At 52.6% G+C, this 26,095-nt stretch overlaps 1 protein-coding gene across 1 annotated transcript; it reads right to left on the reverse strand.

The window, feature by feature from the left end:
- Positions 1 to 209: 209 nt before the first annotated feature.
- Positions 210 to 16,310, reverse strand: CCDC27 (coiled-coil domain containing 27). Its single transcript, XM_022598369.2, is given in 14 exon segments — positions 210 to 491; positions 935 to 1,063; positions 1,705 to 1,848; positions 3,387 to 3,491; positions 5,704 to 5,916; positions 6,160 to 6,237; positions 8,706 to 8,836; positions 9,053 to 9,386; positions 9,666 to 9,761; positions 10,343 to 10,522; positions 13,348 to 13,505; positions 14,074 to 14,184; positions 15,193 to 15,325; positions 15,860 to 16,310. Coding segments are annotated over 14 exon segments (2,280 nt in total). The 5' UTR covers positions 16,046 to 16,310.
- Between the last annotated feature and the right edge of the window lie 9,785 nt (positions 16,311 to 26,095).

The following is a 26,095-nucleotide window of genomic DNA, read 5'->3' on the forward strand; positions in this document are numbered from 1 at the left end:
GCGGTCCAGGAAGATGGTCAGAGCCCGGCCAGTGATCTCACCTCCTCCCAGCCCGCAGTTCGGGACCTGAGGAGCCTCAGATGCCTCCAACCTTAAAGAAAGACAGAAAATAAAGAAAAGGTGAAGAGGAGCGAGCGGCGCTGCCAGGGGCAGGGAAAGGAAAGGGGCCCTGGGGCGTCCCGGGCGGCCAGCAGGAGCGGCGAAGGCAGTTAGCCTCGGGGTCTGTGGGCCCGGGACAGCCTCAACCCCGCCCGCACCCCAGCAACTCCTCTCTCCCGGGCCGGCCGCTCACAGAGGCCGCGGCCTAGCGGGGCGGGGGTGCTGCACTGGGCCTCGCCAGTGGGGTCTCTGCCCACTGCCCACTTGAAACCAAGCCCACCATCTCCTTCTACTCGAGGAAACCGCACCACGACCCCGTGTCTCACCTGGCTCGACAGCCCCCGGCCGCTCCGCGCGCCGCGGACGTGTCCCTGGCCTGAGGGGGGCGGGGCCTTGGAGGGGGTGGGGCCTGGTGGGTGGTGGGGCCTGAGAGGGGGCGGAGCAGGGCTGGGGTGGGCGGGGCGAGGCGGTGGGTGGTGGGGCCCGGGGAAGGGGCCGGGCAGGTAGGTCGGGGCGGGGCATAAATGGGGCGGGACCTGAGGCCGTGGGTGGGCGGCCGCCGGACTCCGGGAACGGGGGTGGGGCCTGGTGGAGGGGTGGAGGGGTGGAGGGGCGGGGCCGTGGCAGGGGCGGAGCAAGAGGGAGGTCCCCAGGCCTTCCAGGAGGTGCGTGCTGCAGGGGCGAGGGGCAGCAAGGGCCGCCGGGGCCGCAGGAGCCGCAGAGCGCGCCTCTCTCCAGGGCCTAGACCCCTCGCAACTGTTGCAGCTTCCCCGCCGGGAACCGGGCTCGAGCGCAGAAGCGGGCTCAGTGGGGGGAGGAGGGATGGCAAGCGCACCTGGTTAGAACCGAAACACCGGATTGTTCTCGGGGGCGCCCAGTCATCAGGTTCCCCAGCCGCCAGCCGGCCTTCCGCTCGCTCTGAGCGGCCAGAGGCCTGGGTGGGGTGGCCATGCTCGAGCGGGCGCTGCTCGAAGGAAAGGATGAAAGGATGCGTGGACAGGTGAGGGTAGAGAGCAAAGAGAAGAGGCCGAGGACTGACTAGGTTCAGCACGTGTTTGTGTGCCGGGCACAGGTCTCTGTGAAGGACACTGACAAGCGTGCCTGTCCTCGCAGATCTTTCATCTCAGGAGCGATGGATGTGAACGGAAGTGCCGCAGCCCGACCCAACTTCTTCCACGGGGTCGCACCAGCAAAACAGTGCCCCAGCTGGGGAGCCCCTGCCAGGGGAACCGCCGCAGGTGTGTGCGGCAGAGAAGGACCGCTCTGGGGTCTGAACCGAATGCGGTGGACGGGAGCCCAGTCTCAGGCCTCCTACACCTGGGACCACCAGAGGGCACCCTGCTCAGCGTGGGGTCTTCCCAGGAAGGAGCCAGGGGTGCAGGCTGCTGTGCTGACCCCCAACCAGTGAGTTTTGGAATGGGGGGTGTCCATGTAGCCCAAGCTCCCCTGTGTGTCCTAGTGAAGGAGAAGGTGAGACGGTGGGCAACAGCAGGTGTAATTCTGAATCTGGGCGCAAGGGTGAGGCCATGGGGGCTGACGGAGGTGAAGGGGGGGCACACAGGGCACACCCAGGCTGAGTCCTGGCCTCCACTGGACTGGCTGCACCTGGGGTCCTAGTTGGGCCTACTTGGAGGTTATCTTCTTGGACTTGCTGGTCGGGGATAAGATCTCCGACTGCTGCAGTGGGGGCACTTTGATCCCCTTCTGTTTCAACTGGTTGTAGTAGTCAGTTCTCTCTGAGATGATCCTCTAGAAAAGACATACAGCAGTGTGTGCCCAGTCCTTGCAGGCTCCTGGGACACCACCCTTCCCTCCCCGAGAAGAGCCCGCTGCCTCAGTGCTGTGCTGGTGAATATTTACAACCTGTTCTCCAGGAGAAAATAAAAAGCTCTGGTTTGTAGCATTTGCCAATTTCTGTTCTGAAAGCCCTCCCACCACGGCTGATCCAGGCACAGGGGTGAAGCCACAGAACTCGGAGCTGGGGAGAGATGCCCACCATCGGCTCCAGGTCAGCTCACCCCTGGAGTCTGCCCCAAATGCACTTCTTAGTCCTCTGGGAATTGCTGGGAGCCCAGACTCCCAGAGACCTCAGAGGCCGTCAAGTCTTAACCTCAAGTCCCTTCTGTCCTGGGCGCAGGGAAGGCTGTCCCGCCCCTCCTCAGCCTCCTTCTCTCTGGCCCATTGCTGGTTTGTGTGGGGCATTGGCAAAGGAAGGGGGTTTTCCCTGGCTACTGGGTGATGGTGATGACTCCTCCTATCCCCCTCCCCCCTCCCTCGCTCCCTCCCATCCCCCATCCCCCATCCCCCATCCCTCCCATCTTCTCTCTCCTTCCCCCCTCTCTCCTTCCTCCCTCTTCTCCTCCCACAGACAACAGTAACCAGGCCCCAGGCCCCAAACAACAGAGACCTCTCCCCAGGTCCCCATGCAGAGGTCCCCTCTGCCCTGAGGACTGTGGCCACCCTACAAGAGCACCATTAACTCCTCGCCCCACCTCACAGAGGAAAGGAACCAAGCCCCAGGGAAATGTGGGCCGGTGGCAGGTCATGGGTAGCTGCTGGGGTCTAGGGCTGTGCTGTCGAAGGAGGCTTGGGGCCCCGCACGGAGCACCTGTCTTTCAGGTGCTTTCCTCCCAGAGCTGTGGGCCCCGTGGTGCCTGGAAGGCAGGCACGCTGTCCCGGGTACAGAGGGAAGCTCTACGGCTCAGCGAAGTCAAGTGACCGGCCCACAGCTTTGAAGCTAAGGTCCAGAAGGTGGTGATTCACTCCTGTCGCCCCAAAGCTGCACTATTTCCCCTTCGCCGCCCTGCCCCTCTGAGGCCTCTGCCTGTCAGTGAGGAGCTGCCATGGACCAAGGCCGGGGAGAGGGTCCGTGCCAGACTCCTGGCTCAGCAGGGATTCCAGCGGAGGCCAGGCTGAGCTGCAAAGTAGCATCCTTGGAGGAGGCTGAGCTGGGCAGAGCCTGGGGATGGGCTCCTGCTGCAGGAAAATGCCCAGGGCCCAGCAGTTTGGTCCCCTCCCTACTGCGCTGGTGGGTTTGCGGTAACTGCTGCTGGGTGCTGAACGCTGAGAGCAGCTCGGGGACATCGCCACCCGTCAGGGAGACCTAGTCCCCTCTGCCTAAGCAGAGAGAGAGGACTGTTCTGGGGTCACGGTAAAAGGGTGACACCACCAGGACAAGAATGGGGGTCCCTAGCATCCCTTCCAGGCCTCTCCCCTCTGCCCCCAGCTGCAGACCCTGGAGCGCTGGCGTGGAGACGTGGCCCTGGGGACAAGGAGGCTGGATATACCTGCAAGGCTTCCAGGATGTCATTGTCAGAGATCTCGGTGGCCAAGGACTTGAATCCTATGGTGTTGAAGGTGGCCTGGATGATCTTGTTTCTTAGTCTTTCGAGCTGTGAGCACAGGGAAAATAACCAAGCTCGCCTTTAGCGGAGGAGGCAGCATCCTCCACACCTGCCACCTCGCTGAGGTTCTAGGGAAGGTAGACCTGGCCTCATTTTTCCTGGCTTTAGGAAATGGAATCAGGGTGGGAGAGGTCAGCGTGGTCGCCTTAGAGCTAGAAGGTGCCAGATCACCACCTGGACCCAGGAAGCTTAACACCAAAGCGCAAAGACTTTCTACCACACCAAGCTTTTGTTGTTTGTTTTTAATTGAAAAAGCAAAACCTGCATGTGGTCAAAACAAAACAAAAGCTCCGGGGCTTCCCTGGTGGCACAGTGGTTGACAGTCCACCTGCCGATGCAGGGGACGCGGGTTCGTGCCCCGGTCCGGGAAGATCCCACATGCCGTGGAGCGGCTGGGCCCGTGAGCCATGGCCGCTGAGCCTGCGCGTCCGGAGCCTGTGCTCCGCAACGGGAGAGGCCACAACAGTGAGAGGCCCGCGTACTGCAAAAAAACAAAACAAACCAACAAAAATCTCCAAATGACCCCCAGACCTTCCCCCGCTTCCCTGAAGGAGCTTCAGCCACAGTCTCCTGCTGACCCCCAGGAGGCTGTCAGTGGCGCAGAAAACGTCCTGCAGACTCCGTTAGCCCCCCTTTGGTCATTGTACGCCCTCCCTTCCTCCATGCTGTGGGCATCTGCATTAAACGGTTAACCAGGCGTTAAGCAGAATGGACCACTGAGGCTGTCTAGTCTTTTTCCGCCATCAGCATCCTTGTGGGTGCTCAGGGCCCCAGCCCACCTCCACAGAGGACAGTGAATCATGCCTCCCAGTAAGTTCAGGGTAAACTCCTCCGATCTGTACCCCAGAAGCCCTCAGACAGTGTCCCCCAAGTCACGGTGACAAGCTCAGCTCCAGCTTCTCACCCTCAGTGTCCGGGGGCCCTGCCAATGTAGAAATGCTGAGGGAGAGCCACGCTGGAGAGATGTGGCATTGCCTAATGCCACGCAAGTCGGTCCACTTTGCCTCTGGGACAGGGATGCCACAAGCCCCTGGACTTTGAGGGGGCAGAGGGCTTCCTTTCCTTCTTTCCAACATGGATTAATCCCAGCTCTGTGCCAGGCACCATGCTAGGTACAGGGGTCATGAGGGAAATGGGGGCTCGCCCTCTGTACCAGAGGTGCCTCCTGCTGGGTAAGGGGTGGTAGTCACCTGGGGCAACCATCCACGGTGCTCCACACCCGGGCCTGTCTCAGGCATCACTCACCGGTCATGGCACTACTACTTCCTGCTGACCCCAGACTGAGCCTCAGAATCTTTCTCAACACAGCATTCTGGGCTCCACCAAACCCACTAGAAATGGAACCATCTATACACCGTCACCCATCTAGTAATTTAGCCGGGAATGCTGCTGGATGGGAAACACAGTTTTATAAAAGATAACAGGCAAGGGGGAGGGGCTCAGTGATGCTGTCAGCTGGCCAGCAGGAGGCCGGCCCCAACAGGACGGAGAACACGGCTGGTTACAGGTGGCACTCCTGGTGGGTGAGTGGGGAAAATGTTATTTCAAAAGCCTGCACGCTTGGGGGCTTTACCTTTGCTGGTTTTGGATTCTAAATCAAGTCAGATCTCTGACGGGTCCCTCCTAAATCCCCCACCCCATGCGTTTGCTCACATCTAATGGGGATCTCAGAATGGGGACCCTGCACTTCACACCCTAGCGCCACGTCCACACGGCTCTGGGACCTCAGATAGACCATTTACCCTCTCTGCTGCAGGTTCCTATCTATCAGGTGAGGACACTCATGAAAGCCACATCCCAGCTTTGTTAACAGGGTTGAATGCCTTAATAACTGCTCCGAACAGCACCTGACCCACAGCAAGTGCTCTCTAAGTTATACATGGATGGCATTATTATTACTGCTTCTCTCCCACCTCAGAGCCCTTCTCCTTCCTGGCTGGCCACCCACACCCCTGGGTCCCTTTCACAGCACAACCCAAGGGGCTCCTCCATAGACAAAGCCCCGACACCCGGCGCCCTCCGGCTCCTACGTCTAAGGCTGCCACGCCCATTGCACCCTTGCCCCCTCCTCCACCAGCATTCCTGGACACAAGGGGTGGGGGGTGAGCCAGAGCACCCGTGCACAGTCCCCGGGGTCGGCGCTGGGCTGCGCTGGGCGAGGGCCCCGGAGCAGGCCCTCAGGAGGGGGAGCCGGGCGTACCCTGGACTGGGCGCTCTCCAGGGCCACGCGGGCCTGCTGTTCCGCCCGCTGGATCATCTCATTCTTGTTCTGCATCTCCTCCTGCAGCTGCTTCTGCCTCTGCAGATGGTCCTGGCTCTGGTTCACCTGGGCCTGCAGCTGGCTGACCTTGGCCTCCAACTCCGAGATGGTCCGTTCCCGCTTGACCAGTTCCTTCTCCAGCTCTGACACTTGCTGGGGGCCGGAGAGACAGCGCAGTAGGCCCACCTGCCCCGCCTCCTTCCCCTGAAGACGGCCACCTCTCCCTGAGCTCTTCAAGTCAGCCCGGCCCCGGCCGTGGCAGGGACCCCTGTGGGTGTCTGTGCTTCTGGATTTGCTGAATGGGATGCTGCCCAGCGGTGAGGGATCTGCCAGCTTCCTCTCCCCCCACCGTCACCATCCGGGCCTGCAGCTGCCCCCTGACCACCCCGCGGGCACCTGTCGGAGGAGAAGGTTGTCCTTCTCAATCAGTCCCATCATCTCCTTGTGTTTCTTGTCTTCCCGGAGGTTGGAGAACTGCAAGGCAGAGGGGGCTTTGCTCAGGGGCTGGGGGTGAGCCACCAGACAGCCCCCTCCCTGAACCTCAGTAAGACAAAAGCTCCGTGGTTGGTTTCTGCTGGAAGGGAGGGGAGGAGGGGCGGCACCAAACACACTTGGGAAGCTGGCTCCAGAGCCAGCAGTGGGGAGAGCTGTCAGAGTCCCTGGAAATCTCAGAAATTGGTGGTGCTGGGCTGTTCTGGACGTGGAAACCAACACGACGAGGAACATCGTTTCAGAAACCAGGAGCCGCAGACTCGTCCCTGACCAGGAGCTGCCGAGCGCCTGCCCCTTTTCCACCTGGCAGGAGACTTGATGCCGGGGGGCCGCAGGGGGTCTCTGGCCTGGGAGATGCCAGGCTTACTTGGTGGAGACCCCCAGCTCCAGGCGCAGGTTGTGGGGGCTGAATGTGGAGACTGCAGCCTCTGCCCGACTTGGTCCTAAAACACCGGCAGCTGGGCCTTTACTTTCCGGGAAAGGAATTTTCCCAGTTTCCCAGATTCCAGGAGAATCTGGGCAAACCAAGAGGAGAGAGCCAACAACATGACCACTGAACTAACTGTCCACTGAAACGCCCAAGACCAGCTCTCTGCCGTGAAGCACAGAATTATCACTCAGGGGCTCAGAGATTCCAGGCGGCCCTGACCTTGGAGCAAGATTCTTGCAGGAATAACAGAAACCAAACCCAGACTTACAAAAAGAGCTTATAGGAGATAGAAATGGCACAAGAAGCCAAAACCCATAATTATCACTTACGCTCTCAGCGAGGTCAGAGACATACTGCAACTGAGAAACAAAACGAGAGTGTGCTTCCAAAAAAGCGGGGGAGGAACATTCAGAGAGCAAAAGCAAGATCTTGGGAACTGTAAATGAGCAAAATTAAAGCTCAGGAGGAGGGCTGTTGCCAAATTTAAGGAAATCTCATAAAGAAGAACAGAAAGACAAAGCGATGAAAGGTAGGAGGGAACAGACAGGAAGGAAAAAAAGAGACCAGAAGGGGCGGTCCACTGGCCGATTGATGGAGATGCCAGAAGGAGGGTTCAGAGGAAACAGAGAGAACGAAATAAAAACTATATAAACAAAGAAAAATTCTATAAGTGAAGGACACAAGTTTCCAGTTGCCCATTGAGCGCCCAGGACAAATGAAAACAGACCCTTAATAAGTCCCAACTATGGAAGCTTCTGCACATAAGGGACAAAGGCAGGATCTTTCAATTTTCCAGAGAGAAACGAAGCACCACCAAAAACTAAGTTGTAAGAAAGCACAAGTCAGGCTGAGTTTGGGCTTCCCACCAGGAACCCTAGAAGCTCGGACACGTGGAGCAATGCCTTCACACTGCTGAGGGAAAGTGCTTGCCATACCGGAATTCTATTCCAACCAAATTCTATTAATGTGTAGAAGAAGGACATTTGCAGAATGTCCTTACGATGTCCCCCAAATTTTACCTTCACTCATCTTTCTCAAAAAACTACTGAAGGATGTGCTCCAGTGAAAATACGGGAGTAGGTCAAGAAAGAGAAAAGATGTGGATGGCAGCGGCTTTAAAATGTGGTTTATGGATCTTAATACTGTTTCACAAAACGTGTGTTTCGGTCACGTGCGTGTGCACCTGATAACCGTCTCAATGATGTAAATGCAGCGTCCACTCACTGACGCTGTGATGGAATAGTACAGGGAGGGGGAGGAGTTCCCGGGCTGGGGAGGCAAGCGAGGAAAGAGGGAAGCGTTAGATGATGCCAAGATGGAGAAACATCTAGAATGGGCATTGTAAGCATGCAATCTCGAGATACGAAGAGCCAGCCTTCAAGAATCAGCTAGAAGAGTTGAAAGCGGTTGTCTTGGGGGATGGGCAAATGAGAAAGAGAAGGGTCAGACTCCTGTTTCGCATAATAAGCCCGTGGAACTGTTTGGTTCCTTAAGCAGTGTAGCTTTGTGCACAAAAAACTTGGATAAAAATAAAAGCTAAAAATGCTTCAGGGAATTCCCTGGTGGTCCGGTGGCTAGGACTCCACGCATGCTTTCATTGCCAAGGGCCCGGGTTCAATCCCTGTCGGGGAACTAAGATCCTGCAAGTCATTCAGCGTGGCCAAAATATAAAATTAAATTAAAAAACACAAATGCTTCAGTGCATTGGCGATATCCCTAAGGTCACCAATGCACTGGGCTCATTGCAGTGGCGATCTCCTTAAGGTCCATGGGGGTCTCAGCCCTGGGACCCAGGGGCCAGGAGACGCTTGAGAAATGGCCAGGAACCCAGTGGCCCAGGAGACAGAGGTGACAGCTGGGAACAGAGGGCAGCGCAGAGCACGGCGGGGCAGGGTGTGAACCCCAGCTCTGCCACTATGAGCTCCCTAGTCAAGCGCCTCCGTCAGGGGGATGGGACAGACGGCACCGGTCCCAGAGCCCCGAGGGAGGATGCCTGAGACGTGACGGAGGACACTGCCACCTTGTCGGACATGGCTCGCAGCTGCTGCTTCCGCTCTCGCAGCTCCTTCTGCAAGGCCTCGTTCTCCGTTTTGAAGCTCTGCAGCTGGGACTCTTGGATTTCCACTTGTCGTTGTAAAGACATGATGGCTCCTGGGTGAGGCGACAGTGAGAGGGGAGGAAAGGGTGCTGGTCACCGCGTCATCCCGGGGGCTCCAGGCTGAGACTGCAGGCTGAGGGCTGCTGGCTCCCACCCCGGGACTCCAGTGCTGCCGCCACATGGTCCCGGCTGAGAGGGACACGGGGCAAAGCTGACAGAGCTGGGCATGCTCGCTGCTGGCCCCGCCTCACCATCCTCCAACTTCCCACCTGTTGCCAGGGAGTGTCTTGTCCTCGTGATCTCGAGCTGGAACTGGAACTCCCGGACCAGCTCTTCATGCCCCTCCAGCTGGGCTGTCAGCTCCCCTGTGAAGGTGTGGGCCATGGAGGCAGCCCTCTTCCCGCCCGCGGCCTCCCCCTCCACGGCGCCCTCTGCGGCCACCACCGTTGCCGCCTTCTCCTGCAGAATCCCCTTCCTGCTGGCACTGGCCCTCGCCCCCTCGTCCGCCGCCGGGTCGGCCTCCCGTTCCAGACCTTCTTCCTCCTCGTAGCTGCCTCCTTCCAGGTCCTTGCCTCTGTCGGTCATGGCGTGCTCTCCCTGCATCTGGGGGAGGGACGGGCATGCTGGGCAGGACTGCAGGACCCCTGTGGAAAGGGGCTCGGCCATTCACGGAGGCGGAGGGTGCACTGCGAAGGGGGTCCCCAGGGGGCGGGGCCGGGGCTACATCTCCAGGAGCTGCCCCATCACCCCTCCCCTGCTCCCCTCCAGTGTGGCCGAGGGTTTCGCCTGGGTGGGGACCACCGGGTGCGGACAGCAGGTGGGAGCCTGTGGCCTGGGCATCGCGTGGGCAGCCTGGGAGAGGAGGCCCCGGCCAGGCCGCACCTGCTGCCTGTTCTCCGGCTCCTCCTTGCCTCCGAAGAAGGTCCTAAGGGTGTTCAGTCTCCCCTGCAGCTTCGGCGCCGACTCCGCCGGCCACTCCTGCAAGAGGCCCGTGGGAGCCTCAGGGTTTCAGTCTGCACCTTCAGCTCCCCCAGGGGCCGCGCCGCCGAGACCTGTCTTCCTGGAAGGGGGACCCACCGTCCTCCTGCCAGGGGTGCCCTGTCGGTGGGCAGGGGGCCACAGTGTGCAGATGGCAGCCCTGGGGGGCCGTATTGTTTCTGGCTCCGCCCCCCCCCCCAGGAGCAGCCCTGGCAGTCTCCAGACTCCTGCTGTCCCCGCCCACCAGTCCCCCACCATCGGTGCCTGGGTAGCTTTTCTGGCGGCGGCCAGAGGGTCCAGTGATGGTCGGAAGCCTCTAGTCCCCACTTCACGTGAGGACCCAGCATAAACACTGGCTGTATCCCCAGACGTGAAAGAAGTCAGCTCTCAGACTCGGCGACTGCTCCCCTGGGCCACACAGAGCCCTACCTCGACCCGCCTCCTCCAGGGCGCCCCCCAGACCTGGGGGAGGGGTGGGGGCCCACCCCGACGTTACAGGCAAGGACACGGAACCCCCACAGCCAGAACAGGTCAGGCTAATCCAAGCCACTGCCGCCCGCGGAGCGCCTGCCTCTGCTCACCGTCATGACCTCGCTCAGCGAGGCCTCCTGGCTTTTGCTCTTCAGGAGGCATTTCAGCTGCTTTCTCAAGGCCTCCCTCTCCTCCTGGAGAGCCAGGATCTCCTCGTCTTTCTTCTGAACCTGCACCTCCAGCTCGGAGAGGCGCTGGACTTCCTTCCCCATTGCAAACAGGCACCGGTCCTGGGCAGAAACAGGGCAGCCCCAGGCGCGGTCAAGCCACTCAGACGCGCCTCCAGCACCGCCAGCCCTCAGCAGAGCAGCAGCTCCGGGCCCAGGAAGAGCAGGCCTGCTGCCCTGCACCCCCCACTCCCCATCCCCAGCCACCTCCTGCTTAAGGGTCACCCTTGCCCGGGGATCTCCAGGCCTGGCTCCCGGTCAGCCCCCAGGTGTGACCGAGGACACCTAACCAGCACCCCCTCCGAGGGCCACCTCTAAGGGGCTTGTCAGGGCTGGGCCCACTGCCCCTCAACCACCCACTCTCAAATCCTCCATGCCCTCAATTATTCAAAACTGAAGACAAAATAAAGGTGTTTTTGGACAAACAGTAACTGGAAGAATTCGTCGCCAGCAGAGCTGAACAACTGAGAGAAATACTAAAGGGGATTCTCCAGGCAAGAGGGAAGGGGTCAGAGACAGAATTCTAGAAGGAAAAGATAACTAGGAGTTAAGTGATAGGCTTCCACGGAGTCCACGAGTCCAAGAAGAAGTCACAAAGGAAGTTGGAAAATATTTTAAACTGAATGATAACAAACATTTGGACACGTCAAGACGGGCGAATAGAAAGCTGTGATTAAGGACAGATTTATAGCCTTCGAATGCATGGATTAGGGGAAACAATGGAAAATCAAAGATCTAAGTATCCATCTCAAGAATTCAGAAAAAGAACTGGAAATTTAGCCTAAAGAACATAGCAGGAAGAGAATTTTTTTTTTTTTTTTCCTGTACGCGGGCCTCTCTTTGATGTGGCCTCTCCCGCTGCGGCGCACGGGCTCCAGACGTGCAGGCTCAGCGGCCATGGCTCACGGGCCCAGCCTCTCTGCGGCACGTGGGATCTTCCCAGACCGGGGCACGAACCCGTGTCCCCTTCATCAGCAGGCGGACTCGCAACCACTGCGCCACCAGGGAAGCCCAGGAAGAGAATTTTTAAAACTCAGGACAAGAATGGATGATATAGGGAGATGGGGTACAGGGGGGGAGAGGAAGACAGGGCAAATCGGCAACATTTTAACATTCGGGGAATCTGGAGGGTATATGGGAATTATTTATAGTATTATGATAAAATAGTCATGGAGAAATCCCATTTCTTCACCCAGGCCATGGTGATTTAAACACCATGTGTCCAAACCAGACATGGTTCCCGGGAAGGGGATGCTCCTTTCCTCTGGGGCTGCTAACTTTGCAACAGCACAACCTTGCTTCTGCAGGTGGTGCTACCTACCACAGGGCAGACGAACACAGAGGTGAGGGAACGAGGACCCTGAGGACATGTTGTGAGCCCCTGGTGGCAGCCCAGCCTGCAGCCCTTCCGCTGGAATTCCTTCTCCTAGCAGCACTGCAAAGAGCATCCTTTTATGTATACCTGTGAGACGCTATCTGATTATATCCTCAGGCTATTTTCCAAAAGTGGAATTGCTTGTTCCAATGGTATGGATGCTTTTTAAATTGTGAACTCTAAAGAAAACAAATTGTGAAATCTATCATAAAATTAGAGGTACAGTTTCGGGAATAAAGCTAAAATGAATACTCATGAACCCACACTATCAGGGCTCGTGTGTCCCACTGTGTGCCCACCAACTACCCAGTATTTTGTGTGACATTTCCATAATTGTCACTAGAGTTTCACGAGCTTAAAACAAAAACGTTAAAAAAAAAACAACCCATGAAGCTGATTCTAAGAGAAGATTTTTTTTTTCTTTTTTTTTGCGGTACGCGGGCCTCTCACTGTTGTGGCCTCTCCCGTTGCGGAGCACAGGCTCCGGACGCGCAGGCTCAGCGGCCATGGCTCACGGGCCCAGCCGCCCCGCGGCATGTGGGATCTTCCCGGACAGGGGCACGAACCCGCGTCCGCTGCATCGGCAGGCAGACTCCCAACCACTGCGCCACCAGGGAATCCCCTGAAAGAAGACTTTTAACATTGATAAGACTGGTGGAGAGAAAAAGAGAGAAGGCACAAGTTAACCATGTCAGGAACGAAAAAAACAGGCAATGTTCTGCGGAATCTTCTCCAGACTTGGGAGGAATAATACTAAGAGACTCGTGCACAGGGTTAGGCTCACAGATCTGAAAATTTACATGAAATGGGCACATTCCTAGAAAAACATCGCTTACCAAAACTGAAACGAGAGAAAAGGAAGTTGGAATATCTTAAAAGGAATTGAATTTGTTATTTTAAAAACCAACCCTGTAAGAAATTGCCAGGTACAGACGGCTTCAACGATGAATTCTTCAGAATTTAACAAAGCAGTAACACCAACCGTAGGCAAACTCTTCCAGAAAATAGAAAAAGAGCGAAAACTTTCCAACTTTTGTTGTTGTTGTTATGAGGCCAGAAAACTCTGACACCAAAAGCAAACAGGGAATGACAAGGCGGGTAAATTATGGGCCAGTCCCTCTCATAAACATGTATGAAAAAATGATACCACGATGAGTCAACCCGTAGGGAGATCATTGCCCATCAAGCTGGTTATTACTATTTTAAAGAATATATGGATGTTGAAGGTCTTGACTCACAGGGGGAGCTGTGTAAGAGTGGGTGACGTCCAGGCCAGCCTGAACTGCCCCCCCACAGGGATGAAGATGGGCAGGACCTAGGCTGGTCAAACATCTGATTCGTAGAAGCCATGGGAGGGGGTCTGGATGTCAGTTCAGGCCATGTCTGGGACCTGCTTACACAGCCAAACAGATACTAGAACAAGAGCCCCCAGGGCCGGGCATCCTCTCGGGCAGGAGGTGGAGCCGGGGTGCCAGGACCAGGATCCGTGCCCAGGCTCCGCGCTCGGCCGTACCTTCTCGTGGATGACGGAGATGTACCAAGGTACCCACTTCCTTGGGTAGCTCTGCCCTAGGACCGGGTTGCTGGGGGCCGGGCTCAACACCTGGGCTTCACTCTTCTTCCGAAGGTAATTGAACTCGCAGGCACTCTTACTAAAGGGAAGCCGGCAGCCTGTCAAGAGGCGGGGCGGGGCGGGGGGGTCGGTCAGACTCTTCCCCAGCTGAGTTGCCCCGGATCTTCCATAACATCCCCCTTTCAAGATTCCCCCTGAAACCTTTCCCTGCCCAGCTGGGCTCCTCTACATCCTTGTCCGTCCCCTACACTCAGCCCAGTGTGTATGAGAGGCATCAAAGCACCCTTCAAGATTCCCAGAGCCTGGGGGTCAGGACAAGAGGGGACATCCTGACTCTGCCCTGTGCACAGGGGACACTTTTGAGGAGTTTCCTTGAATTCAGGCAAAGGAGACGTCTGGGGGTGGATTTCACCTCTGGATAAACAAAAGTGTTTGTCTGTAGGAACAGTGCATGTGGGTCCCTCTAATCAAGGAGGGATGCATCCCAGGAGCCTGTGTAAGGTACATAGGGCCAGGCAGGCGGTCCTAGGAAGGGAGTTCCATGGGGCATGATCGGGTGGCTCTGCGGGGAGCAGGGGTCCCTGCAGGTGAAGGCAGAGGACCTCAGGGCTGGGGTCCGAGGAGAGAAGCCCATGGGTCACACGTGCCCAGCAGGCCCGTCCTCACCGTCCACCTTCATGTCCAAGCCCTCCTGACCAGAGAGCAGGTCCTCAGTCACCTTCCAGGTCTCAGAGCTGATGCACCTGTCCTCGGGGAGATCGAGAGTCGTGGCTGAACCTGCAGGATGGTAAACGTGCCAACAGATGACGGCTAAGGCCGAGTCTTCCCAAGACCTTCAGGACAGAGACTAGTATTTCCTTTCCTTTTAAATGCTGGGGAGGGTTCAAGGTGGTTTTCTCAGCGGATGCATAGGATTGGACTCTGCAACTGAATTGAAACGTAATTCTGTCCCCCTACCCACCACTGGTGTGTCCACCTGAAATTGATCAGGTGCAACTTAATCTCTGCAGTTTGGTGCATTCCCTTCCCTGGAGGGCAGCCCCGTTCCCTCCTGTAAAAGTGGCTCCTCCTCTAAGTCCCGGAGTGCTGGCTGCTCTCTGAGGCCCTGGCACTGAGAAAGGGAAGCTTAGAGCCTGGACGGGTGGGCGGGGCCCTACTTTTGCCTGACTGCCGCCTGAGATCCACAGACAGGACCCCAGTTGCTGGCTGCAGGCACTCGGCCTCGATGTCAACACCACTAAGGAAAATGCCGTGTGTGGGGAAATGGGAGTAGCCTAGGTCCTGGAGCTGGAGGTCTGGGATGACACCTGGCCTGACCGATGTCACTCCGGTGACGGCTGGGACCTTAGCTGCCCTCTCGGAGCCTCTTATCCATATCAGAGCAACGTAGGCTTAGACAAGAGTCTTGCTAAGGCTCCTTTCAGGGCTTGGTCCCTAATGAGCTGCCTTTGGCCCTATGGACCTCTTTCCTGAAGCTTCCAGAAACTTCAACCTTCTCCTCCCCTGTCCCAACTCTATTGAATCTTGGTGAGTGAGACCATAGAAGAAGCAAGAGGGCTGGGAGACCAGAAATACAGGCCTTTCCTTCCCTCCCTCCCCCCTCCCACTCTGGCCTCAGCTGAGAGCCAATTTCAGAAGCAGCAGTTGTGGCCACTGCACACGTCCCCTCTGGCCACCTCCGCAGGCTGCTGTGTGCCAGGACCCGGGTCCCGGACTCCGATGGGTGGGTTGGGTGGTTGGGTGGAGGGGGGGCTGCCCACGTGGGGCCCCGCTGGGCACGCTTACCATAGTGGGTCATGGACGTGGACCTGGTGCTGAACTGGGGACAGCCCGGACGTGTGAGAAACTTGTGCCAAAGCTCCTCCATTTCAGACAGGAAGCCGCTGTCCTGGGGGCTGGTGTCCTTGTTGAAATCTCTCTGAGGAGCAGGAAAATGAGACCAGCAGGAGAAGAGGGACCCGGGAAGCCCCTCTCCCATCTTCTGGCGGAGCACCAGGGCCTGCCGTGTGTGCCGACCACAGTGGGCTGTCCCCACCCGGAAAACTGGCTGCTTGATGAGGGCCGTGGGGACCTTGCTTTAGAAGTTGCAGTCGGCTGAGCCCAGAGTCAAGTCCACTTAGGAGGGCCCTGGGGAGTGTGGTGGCTCTCCAGTCTCCCCCAGCGTGTGGTACCTGCCTGAACCTTCCCGCCCGCGCTTTCTCTTCCTTATTTTCTCTCCTCCCCATTCCCTCCTTCTCAAGACTTCCCTAAGGAAGGCTCAGAGCAGACACTGCATCTTCTCTCCCAGTCTCCATCCACTCCCAGAATCCACCCATTGTAATCCATCAGCCAAGCTGATTTGGGATGCTCTTATTAGACCCCACCCTCAAGGCCTTTCTTCCAGTGGGAGAAGCAGGTCATCTACTGATGACCTGCGTGTGGCCGGGCCATCCTTTCTCCTGAGACTCCATACCATCTTCCTGTAGTAGCGGTTGATGGCCTGAGCTGACTTGCTGAGGGAGCGCTCTTTTTGGCGAAGTTTCCATTCTGGGGTCTGTTCGTTCCGGCTGGCCACTTGCCGTAGGACGATCAGGCCCTTCTCTATCCAGTTGGGCACCAGGCTTTTCTTCTTGGGCGTGCTGGCTCTGATCGGTAACATCGGGAACGTGGAGCAGAGGGCCAAGTTTGGCCACCTGAATGATGACTTGGACCTATCCTCCGGGTCTGGAGCAGGGTGTCGAGGGGAACACAGCCCCAGTCATGGATGTGCAGGTCCAAGCACAGGCCAGAAGGCTTGAGAAGACCAGCTTCCCAAGCTCCAAATCCTAAGGGGTCCTGGGAGCAGTCTATGACATCACAGATGTCTCCACAGAAACCTAGAAACAGCGCCTGTCATCTGTCTTAGCTTTCGGCTGGGAAGGGGAACCAGAAGCTTCTTCGCTGTACATACAGAATGTTACAAGCGCAGGAGAAGTGCCCCGAGGCATTAGCAGCCCATTCTTCTGTTTTCTTTTTTCCCCATCATTAGTATTTCACCTTATTTAACAATCTGACACTGTGTCAGTGGCTCTGATGTGAAAATTTAACCTTTTCAACTAAAGTCCACACTTTAGACATATTTCTTAACACCTGAATACTGTATGTACTTCTTTTTTAAAAATGGAATTGGGATAGAGGAGAGAGACTTACTGTGATTTTGCTAAATTCCCACCATCCGATTCCTGGACACACAGGCCTCAGGCTTGCAAAGGACACAAAGAAATGGTGTCGATGTTTCTCTGCATCCAGGCTGCTACTTGAAAAATTTTCTTTTTGGCCACTTCATGTTTCTCAAACTGCAGTTTGGTGTCGAAAACATTCTCTTCAGTGAAAGAAGCCAGACACAGAAGGCCACATAGTGTGTGATTCCATTTATTTGAAATGTCCAGAATGTGCAAATCTACCGAGACAGAACACGTTGATTTCCTAGGGCAGGAGGGAGGGAGGAACGGGGAGTGACTACACATGGCTCCCGGGGCTCCTTCTGTGGGGGGATGAAAATGTTCTGAAGCTGGATAGGGGTGATGGTGGCACATCGCTGCAGATGGACTAAATGCCATTGAATTGCACATTTTAAAATGGTGATTTTTATCTCAATTTAAAATAATAACTGTAGTTTGAGCTCATATTCTTTCAGCCCATCCTTCAGGGGGAATGGAAAATGCCAGCCCCTGCAGGCAGCATGTAGAGCTGTGTTTTGAAGCAGCCTCACTTTCTTTCAAGGGAACCAAGGTGCCTTCCCAGAGTCCAGTCCCCTCTGGGTCACCCTGTGGGTCCTCTACAGCTCTGCATGGCCTCCTCTCCCATAACCATTCGCTAGTCTGGCCCAGCTCAGAGTTTCAAGGGAAATTGGAGTATTGTTTTGAGTTGAAGTCTCCCACCTATTTCAGTGTCACCTGTGCTGCTTTTTCTCCAGTCCACTTGAGGGATGTTTCCAGGTGTGAAGTTCTCAGTTCTGCATCACACAGAAGGATGAAAATGCCATCTGGGTTTCCACTCCTGTCTGTGACCTTGAGTCTAAAAGGAGAGGGTCCCTCTTACAATCAGAGGCTATGGGGGCCGGCAGGGGACCGTGTGTCATCCTGGAGGGACCTATATGAACAAACGGGTGAATGAGAGCGAGAGAGGGGCAACACTGCAAAGATTTTGGTGCCTCATATCCCATGTCACTAGAGATAAAGACAGTACAAGGGTGATCCTGCATCACAAAATAAATGTAAGAAAATCAAACACTGATCATTCCCAGATGGTTATATTAATGCTTTCTTTGGGATCTATTAAATTCTTTCCTAATTTCTTCTTCATATGTTTTGATACCTCTGCAGTACTAGGGTCTCAAGTCTGTCTGTTGAGTGGTTCAGCCCTGGGTCAGAGGCAGCCTCCGATCCCACCCTGCTTCATTTGTTGGATGTAGTGTTTTACATACAGCAATTTGGTAAAGGTGATCGAGGGTCTTGGTCAGATCCTCTTTGTCTTTTCCTTTTTTTTTTTCTTTTTTTTGGCCGCACCTTGCAGCTAGCAGCTAGTGGGATTTTAGTTCCCAGACCAAGGATCGAACCTGTGGCCCCTGCTGTGAAAGTGGCCAGTCCTAACCACTGGACTGCCAGGGAATTCCCAAGGTCCTCTTTGTCTTACTGACTTTTCCCCCTTCATCTGCTGAGAAAGGGGTATTGAAATATTCCAACTATGGTATGGAACTATTTCCCCCTTCAGTTCTGTAAATTTTGCTTTATGTGTTTAAGGGATCTATTATTGGGCACATACACATTTAAAACTGTCATGTCGTCCTCATGAGTCAATTCTTTTATCTTTATGAAAGGTCTCTCTCTTTTATATTTTTGGCCTTAAAGTCTATTTCACTGATATTAACATAGTCACTCTTACCTTATTATGCTCCCATTGTATGGTATTTTTTTCCATCCATTCATTTTCAATCTACTTGTGTCATATTCAAACTATATCTTTCATAAATAACATATGGTTGGGTCTTGTCTTATTATTCACTCTGATAATCTCCTTTAATTGCAGTGTTCAGCCCATTAATATTTAACGTAATTATTGATGTGGTTAGATTAGGCCTACCATTTTATTATTTGTTTTCTCTTTGCCCACATGTTTCTTGTTCTCTATCCCTCTTTCTTTATTTTTTGTATTTGTTGAATATTTTATAGAATTCCATTTTAATTTACCTGCTGAACATTCAGATATACCTCTTTGCATTATATCTTAGAAGTTGCTCTAGGTTTCACAATACACATCCTTACTTTTCACAGTTTACTAAAGTTGATATTGTACCACTTTATGTAAAAATATAGAAATCTTGCACCCAATTGGATCCTTACCCCTCTTCCACCATATTTTAAACTATAGTTGTCATACGTTTTACATCTACTTATACTGTATGTCTCATAAGACAATGTTATAAATTTTCCTTCTAACAGTATTTCAAAGAAATTAAGAGGAGAAATAGTCTTTTGTATTTACACATATATTTCCCTTCAGCCTGAAAAACTTCATTGATCATCTCTTGCAATGCAGGTCTAGTGGAAACAAATCCTCTCAGTTTTCCTTCTTCTAGGTATATATTTATTTTGCCTTGATTCTTGAAGGATATTTTTGTGAACATAGAATTCTTGGTTGACAAGTGGCTTTTCTTTCAGCACGTAAAGGTGTTCTGGATTCTGGTCCCTATAATTCCTATGAGGGTCCTGTGGTTATGCAAATTGTCGTTCCCTTGTAAGTAATGTTTAGTTTTTCTCTAGGTGAATTTCAAGGTTTTTATTTTTATCTTTGGCTTCAATGTGACTCTGGTGTGTCTAGGCATGATTTTGTGTGTGCGTGTTCATTGTTTTGGATTTTGTTAACCTCTTAAATCTACAAATATATGTTTTCTACCAAACTGAAAAGTTTTCAGTCATTATTTCTTTAAATAATTTTTTCAGTCCCTTTCTCTCTTCTTCTTTGGAGACTCCAATTACCCATATCTTAGCTCTTTTAACATTGCCCCACAAGTTCCTGAGGTTCTCACTTTTTAAAATCTTTTTTCTTCTTCATCAGACTAGGTAATTTCTAATGACCTGTCTTCAACCTCACTTCCTCTTACCTCTCTCATCTTGAGTCTGCTATTAAACTCCAGGATTTTTAAATCCCAGTGATTTAAAAGGTTTTTTATCAAATATATATTTTTCAGTTCTAAAGTTTCCATTTGTTTTTTTCAATATTTTCTATTTATAAGCTGAGGTCTCCTATTGCCTCATTCATTAGGAGAGTACTTGCCTAACCAAGCATAATTATAACAGCTGCTTTAAGTCTTTGTCTGACAATTCCAATGTCAGCGTCATCTTGAGGTTGCCCTCTGTTAATTTCTTCCCTTCAGAGTGGGTCGCATTTTCCTGGTAGAGTAATTTTAGTTTGTATCCCAGACGTTGTGAATGTTATGCTGTGGAGACTCTGAGTTCTGTTATATTCCTCTGAAGAGTGTTGATGGTTTCATATTAGTGGTGACTCACATGGCTAAACTAAGACTGCAAGTCTGTCTTACCTGCAGTGGACAGCAGCTCCAACCTCAGTGCAGATTGTTCTGTCTGTCCCAGGCAGGTGTAGTTTGAAGGGCAGCTAGAGGCTTGGACAGTGTTTATACACAGGGTTTGAGGGTGCCCTCATCTGGCTCTCCTTCCTGGCATTCCTCCTTTGCTGTCCAATGGCCGTGCTTTCCCTGGCTCTTTCCCCTGGTTACTTCAGCCAGAGGGACCACAGAGAGGGACCTTCCCGTCAGACGTTTCATCACCCCACCCTACACTGCAGCTGTGCTTGTCCTCAGAGAAAAGCAACCAAAAGGCGAACTCACCCATGCCAGTCGCTTCCTCCACATTTTTACCCCCCTCCAAAATATTTCTGTTTTTATCCTCAGGCATGCTCAGTAGTTATATTTTGCATTTTTTACTCTAGTTTGTAGCTGTTTTCTGTGGGAGGTGTAGGAGGGTCCCTCTTACAGGAGCTCCTTCCTCCATTCTGAAACAGAGCCCCCTGGGTCCATTTGGGACATCTCTCCAGGTTCTCACAGACGGACCTCCAGCAAATCTACTGAAGAATAAGTCATGGTGCCCAACAGCAGGGAGGACCTTGTGGAAAGGCCCTCACCTGGTGTGCCCGCCTATGGGCCAGCACGAGCAGGTGTTATGGACTGAATGTCTGTGTCCCCCTAAAATTCATATGTCAAAGTCCTAACCCCCAATATGGTGGTATTGGGGGGAAGGGCCTTTGGGAGGTGATTAGGGTTAGATGAGATCATGAAGTGTGGGGCCCATGATGGGATTAGCGCTCTTAGAAGGAAAGGATGAGAGAGCTCTTTCCAGCATACATGCTGAGGAAAGGCCATGTGAGGACACAGCGAGAAGTTGGCGTCTTTGAGCCAGAACCCAACCAAGCTGGCACCCTCATCTCAGACTTCCAGCCTCCAGAACTGTGAGGAATAAATGTCTACTGATGAAGCCGCCCAGCCAGTGGTATTTTGTTATATCAGCCCGAGCAGACTAAGACAAGAGGGATCCTGGGAAAGTCACCAGAATGGCCAGAGCTGCTGAGATGGGAGAAGCAAGGGCTCCTGGCAGGAGGGAGAGCCTGTGGGTGTGATAGGGGGGTACCTCCATTTGAACCCAAGCAAAATGCAAGTAAATGTTTAACACAACATAGATGGTGATGGAGACTCAGGTTTGTAGGAAGGAACTTTGTCCATCCATCAACATTACTGCCTATCAGGTGATCACCAAGCAAACACTGCACTAGGCCATGAATAGGACCCAAGCACCCAACCCGCCATCCCAAGCTCACAGGGCTGTGGGGACCCAGGCAGAAATGTTTCATTGGATACATTGTGGGAAGGACTAGCTGAGCTTGGTCTGAATACTGCTTTTCAAAACCTTAAAGGAGAAAGTGCTTCCTCAAGGAAATGAGTGGCATCAAAGCACCTTCTCTTTATTTTCTTTTTTGGACCAAATACTAGCTAAAAGATAACATTGGTGGCCAATTCTGAGTGGAGACAGATTTTTAATGTGACATCTGGGAAATAGAGTGTGTTGCCTTCATAGATGTAGAGGTAACAAATCACCTGCAAGAGATTTCTTTTTCTGGGAATAAAATCCCATGGGAAGAATTTTTTAAATATTGAATGCTGAAAAATACTTCACAGTATAATCCTGAGAGATATCAAATGAGTGGGCAGCTGCAGGGAGCCATGCAGAATATACTTGTTTTCCTTCTTCCCCTGTTGACAGGTGTTGGCTTCGAGGGGCATGGTGGCCTAGCAGCTAGGCTACCTTCATCAGCAAGGAATCCTTCTGCTCCCATTTACCTTTGAAGAAAAAGAGTCAGTGTGGGGCAGACATTGTAAACATGCTGAGCCCTTAGGTAAGTATGTCTCAGGGGTTCTGGTGACTCAGGCTGTTTGCTATTGAAATTGATGAGGAAGCGTTTATCTTTGCTTCACACCTAGGATTCCTAGGTTAATTTTTAATTGTGCTTTATATACATTAACTCATATATTTCTCAATGATGTAGGTACTAGTACGATCCCATTTTACAGATGAAGACACTGAAGAAGAGAGAGTTTACAGAACCTGCCCAATGTCACACAGTGAGTAAGGGGCGGAGCTGGGACCCACACCCTGGTCACCTGACTGTGGGGTCCATATTCTGAACAGCCCTGCCTACATTGCCCTTCATCCAATTGGGTGGCTTCTGGACAGGATGTCCAATAGTTACCAGTGTGATGCACCACATTCTGGTTTCTGCTGTTGTTGGATTTTGTTATTGTTTTTCGTATCATTAAGCATTTAATTTACTAAGATCATGCTTTCGTTAACATGGTTTATAATATTTAAAAATATAATATTATGAGCTACCCTATAGTAGCATAGACTTTTTAAAAATTTTTATTGAAGTATGGTTGATTGACAATGTTGTGTTAATTTCTGCTGTACAGCAAAGCGACTCAGTTATCATATATATTCTTTTCCATATTCTTTTCCACTGTGGTTTGTCACAGGATATTGAATATAATTCCCTGTGCTCTACAGTAGGAACTTGTTTTTTATCCCTCATATATATACCAGGTTCTGTTTTGATTGGGTCCAAGGCAGTACAGCAAGGCAGTTAGAATGCAGCTCTGGAGCCTGACTGCTTGAGTTCACATCCCAGCTCCAATGTTATTAGTAGCTGCATGCCCTTGGGCAAGTTACTTCCCCTCCCTGGGCCAATTTGCTCATCTCTAAAATGGAGATAAAAATTATACCTACCTCGGGGCTTCCCTGGTGGCGCAGTGGTTGAGAGTCCGCCTGCCGATGCAGGGGACACGGGTTCGTGTCCCGGTCTGGGAAGATTCCACATGCCGCGGAGCGGCTGGGCCCGTGAGCCATGGCCGCTGAGCCTGCGCGTCCGGAGCCTGTGCTCAGCAACGGGAGAGGCCACAGCAGTGAGAGGCCCGCGAACCGCAAAAAAAAAAAAAAAAAAAATTTTACCTATCTCATAGCGTTGTGAGGATTTATTTAGGAAATATATGTAAAGAGTTAGCATAGTGCATGGCATATAGTCAGTAAAGATTAGCTATATGATCATTATTTTCATCATGCTCACCATCACCATCACCACCATCACCACCATCACCATCACCACCATCTTTTTGTCTGTCTTAGAGGGATTTGGATTGCCTAAGTAATTAAGGTTGTGACCAAAAGTGGTGATTAATAAAGATAAATCATGCTGACCTATGTAATAATAGTCATTAATGCAGCCTTCATCACGATGATTGTTAGCAATTTGGATGCCAAGGAGGTCATAAAGCAAATTAGTTTTACATTTGCCTCTCTATCTCTTTGGCACCTTTGGTTTTTTCATTTATTCTCACTTATTGAATGTCTTCCAAGTGCCAGGCACGGTCCTAGACCCCAAGGACACTATGGAATCATTGAGATAGACCAAGTTATGCTGTGACAGTCAGCAAACTCCCATCTCAGGGGCTGAACACACAAACTTTTTTTTCTTACTTGTGCTAGCTGTCCGGTGTAGGGCCTTGCAGGCACACCACTGATTGTGTTAAAGAAAAATTACTCCTACACTTGTTAAAACAATAAGGAAGACTTTATTCAAGACTATTGCAGTAAGAGAGAGAGATTGAGTTCAACCCCCAATATGGCAAAGACAGCAGGGGATTTATAGCCAATGGCAGAGTGAGGAGGTCAGTGGATGGAAAATTCCTAGGAGGAGACATCAAGAGTAGGGAGATTCTGGGACTTCCCTGGTGGTCCAGTGGTTAAAACTTCGCCTTCCAGTGCAGGGGTGCAGGTTCGATCCCTGGTCAGGGAGTTAAGATGCCACATGCCTCGTGGCCAAAAATCCAAAACATAAAACAGAAGCGATATTGTAACAAATTCAATAAAGACTTAAAAAAAAAAAAACAGTAGGGGGATTCTTACTAAACTGGCCTAATAGGACTCTTGCTAAAGGCAGGCTAAGGACTCAAATACGAGGGCTCAGACAGGAAAGGCCAGGGAAAGCGGAATTTGATCAGATGCCAAGGGTCAGGGGATTCTGGCTAAACTGAACTTAGCAGGATTTTTGCTAAAACTGGGCTCAAAAAGGATGGACATGAGAGGCCAAGGTGGAGCCTAGTCGAGAAGAGGGCTCGGAGGAGCCTGTTTGGTCCAGGAGAGTCTCTGTCCATCGCAGTTAGTCAGGGACCCAGGATGCTGGAGGCTCTGCCTCTGTCACTGGCATCTGGATCACAGACCCAGGAACGAGGGACTCTGAGGTCTCATGTCAGCAAGCAACGTTTTGGCCTGGAAGTGATGCCTCTTCCTGAGGCTCACATCTTACAGACAGAGGCCGGTCAGCTGGCCATGCCTGATCACAAAGTGGGTGGGGAAATGCAGACCTACTGTTCTGGGCTGAGTTGTGTCCCCCCCCAGAAAGATATGGTAAAAGTCTTTAACCCTCAGGACCTCAGAAAGTGACCTGATTTGGAGATGGGGTCTTTACAGAGGTGGTCATGTTAAAATGAGGCCATTAGGGTGGGCCCTAGCCCCATGAGATTGGTGCCCTTATAAAAAAGGGAATTTAGACACAGGTGCAGAGGGAAGAGGCCACATGAAGACGAAGGGTTGGAGTGATGCGACCACAGGCAACGCTAACTATTGGCAGCAGAAGCTGAGGAGAAGCAAGGGAGGACCCTCCGGCTTCAGAGGGAGCAAAGCCCTACCTTGATTTTCGACTCCTGGCCTCCGGAACTGTGAGGGAATAAATTCCTGTTGTTTAAGCCCCCCAGTCTGTAGTACTTTATTATGGTGACCCCAGGAAACAAATGAAGATCGGCCATCTTGGGGAACCAGATCCCTTGGACCCAGCAGGGCGTGAACAGAGCTGTGATGGGGGTGGGCCTGAGAGTCCACGCTCACCCCTAAGAGGGGCCTCCCACCGTCTTGGGGGTGAGCAGGGCAAGGAGGATCCTGAAGAGCTTCCTGTAGGAGGCACGCGGAAGGAGAGTCCTGAAGGATGGGAGGGCTTAGGCCAGGTGGATAGGGGGCAAGTGGGCTTTTCAGGAAGATGAGCATAATGGCCCCTCCTTGGCTCTCTGCTTGAGAGTTGCCTGGGGAGCTGATTCCCATTCACCAGGTCCGGGTGCTTCCTGTTCTCCAAGCAGTTTTTCACTTCCTAACCGCTGCTGGATTATCTTCTTCTCTGCTCTGTGTCTTCTGGCTTTCTCTCTGCCCCGGACTCTACACGGAGGTGGCATAAACTGTCACGCTCCTGGGGTGGCCACATGAAGCCTAGGTTTCACCACTGGCAGCGGTCCACGCCTCTTGTAACTATTCAGACTCTCTTGAGAAGGGCTCCCTGCCTCTCTTCTGGTGCCTCCAGAAATATAATTCATCCCTGCTGCGTGGCCTGTATCGTAAGTCAGTGTATCCTAGACACGGCCTTCACGTTTACTGAGAATCCATGCAGACATTTTCACATGATGCAGTAATAAGCAATTTCATTTTTACAGATTCACACCAAAAATCCACCAATAAAATGTGCGAGATCAGCAAAGTGCTTAACACATCATATTTTCCCTAATCTCTGCGAGCCCTCAGCAAGTTTCCTGTCATCCTTCCTCTCCCATGACAGCAAAGTATATCTCCCGTGTGCCAGGCTCAGCGCTCCCAGCGGAGATACGATGAAAAACCAGATCCACTCGGTCCTTTCTCTCTGCAACCCAGAGGCCATAGGAAAAGATGGACAACAGGATTGGCTCTTTGTTAATGTAGAGTTCAAATAAAATCCTCATCACTTTGGGAGGGACGAAAATGTGCAGAAGATATTTGCATGCCCGTCTCATGGCAGCTTTACTCACAACAGCCAAAAGGTAGAAGCAACCCAAGTGTCCACGGACAAACGAATGAATAAGCAAAATGTGGTCCATCCATACAATGGAATATTGTTCAGCCTTAAAGAGGAAGGAAGTTCTGACACCTGCTACAACATAGGTGAACTATGAAGACATGACGCTGAGTGAAGTGAGTCAGTCACAGAAGGATGAATACCGCATGATTGCACTTATAGGAGGTCCCTAGTGTCGTCAAACTCATAGAGGCAGAAAGCAGAAGTGTGGAGAAGAGTGTCCCCCGCAGAGCAA

Source organism: Delphinapterus leucas, chromosome 1, assembly GCF_059928025.1.
Source record: "Delphinapterus leucas isolate spDelLeu-1000000601 "Yukka" chromosome 1, BTC_Dleu_Yukka2, whole genome shotgun sequence".
Taxonomy (NCBI): domain Eukaryota; kingdom Metazoa; phylum Chordata; class Mammalia; order Artiodactyla; family Monodontidae; genus Delphinapterus; species Delphinapterus leucas.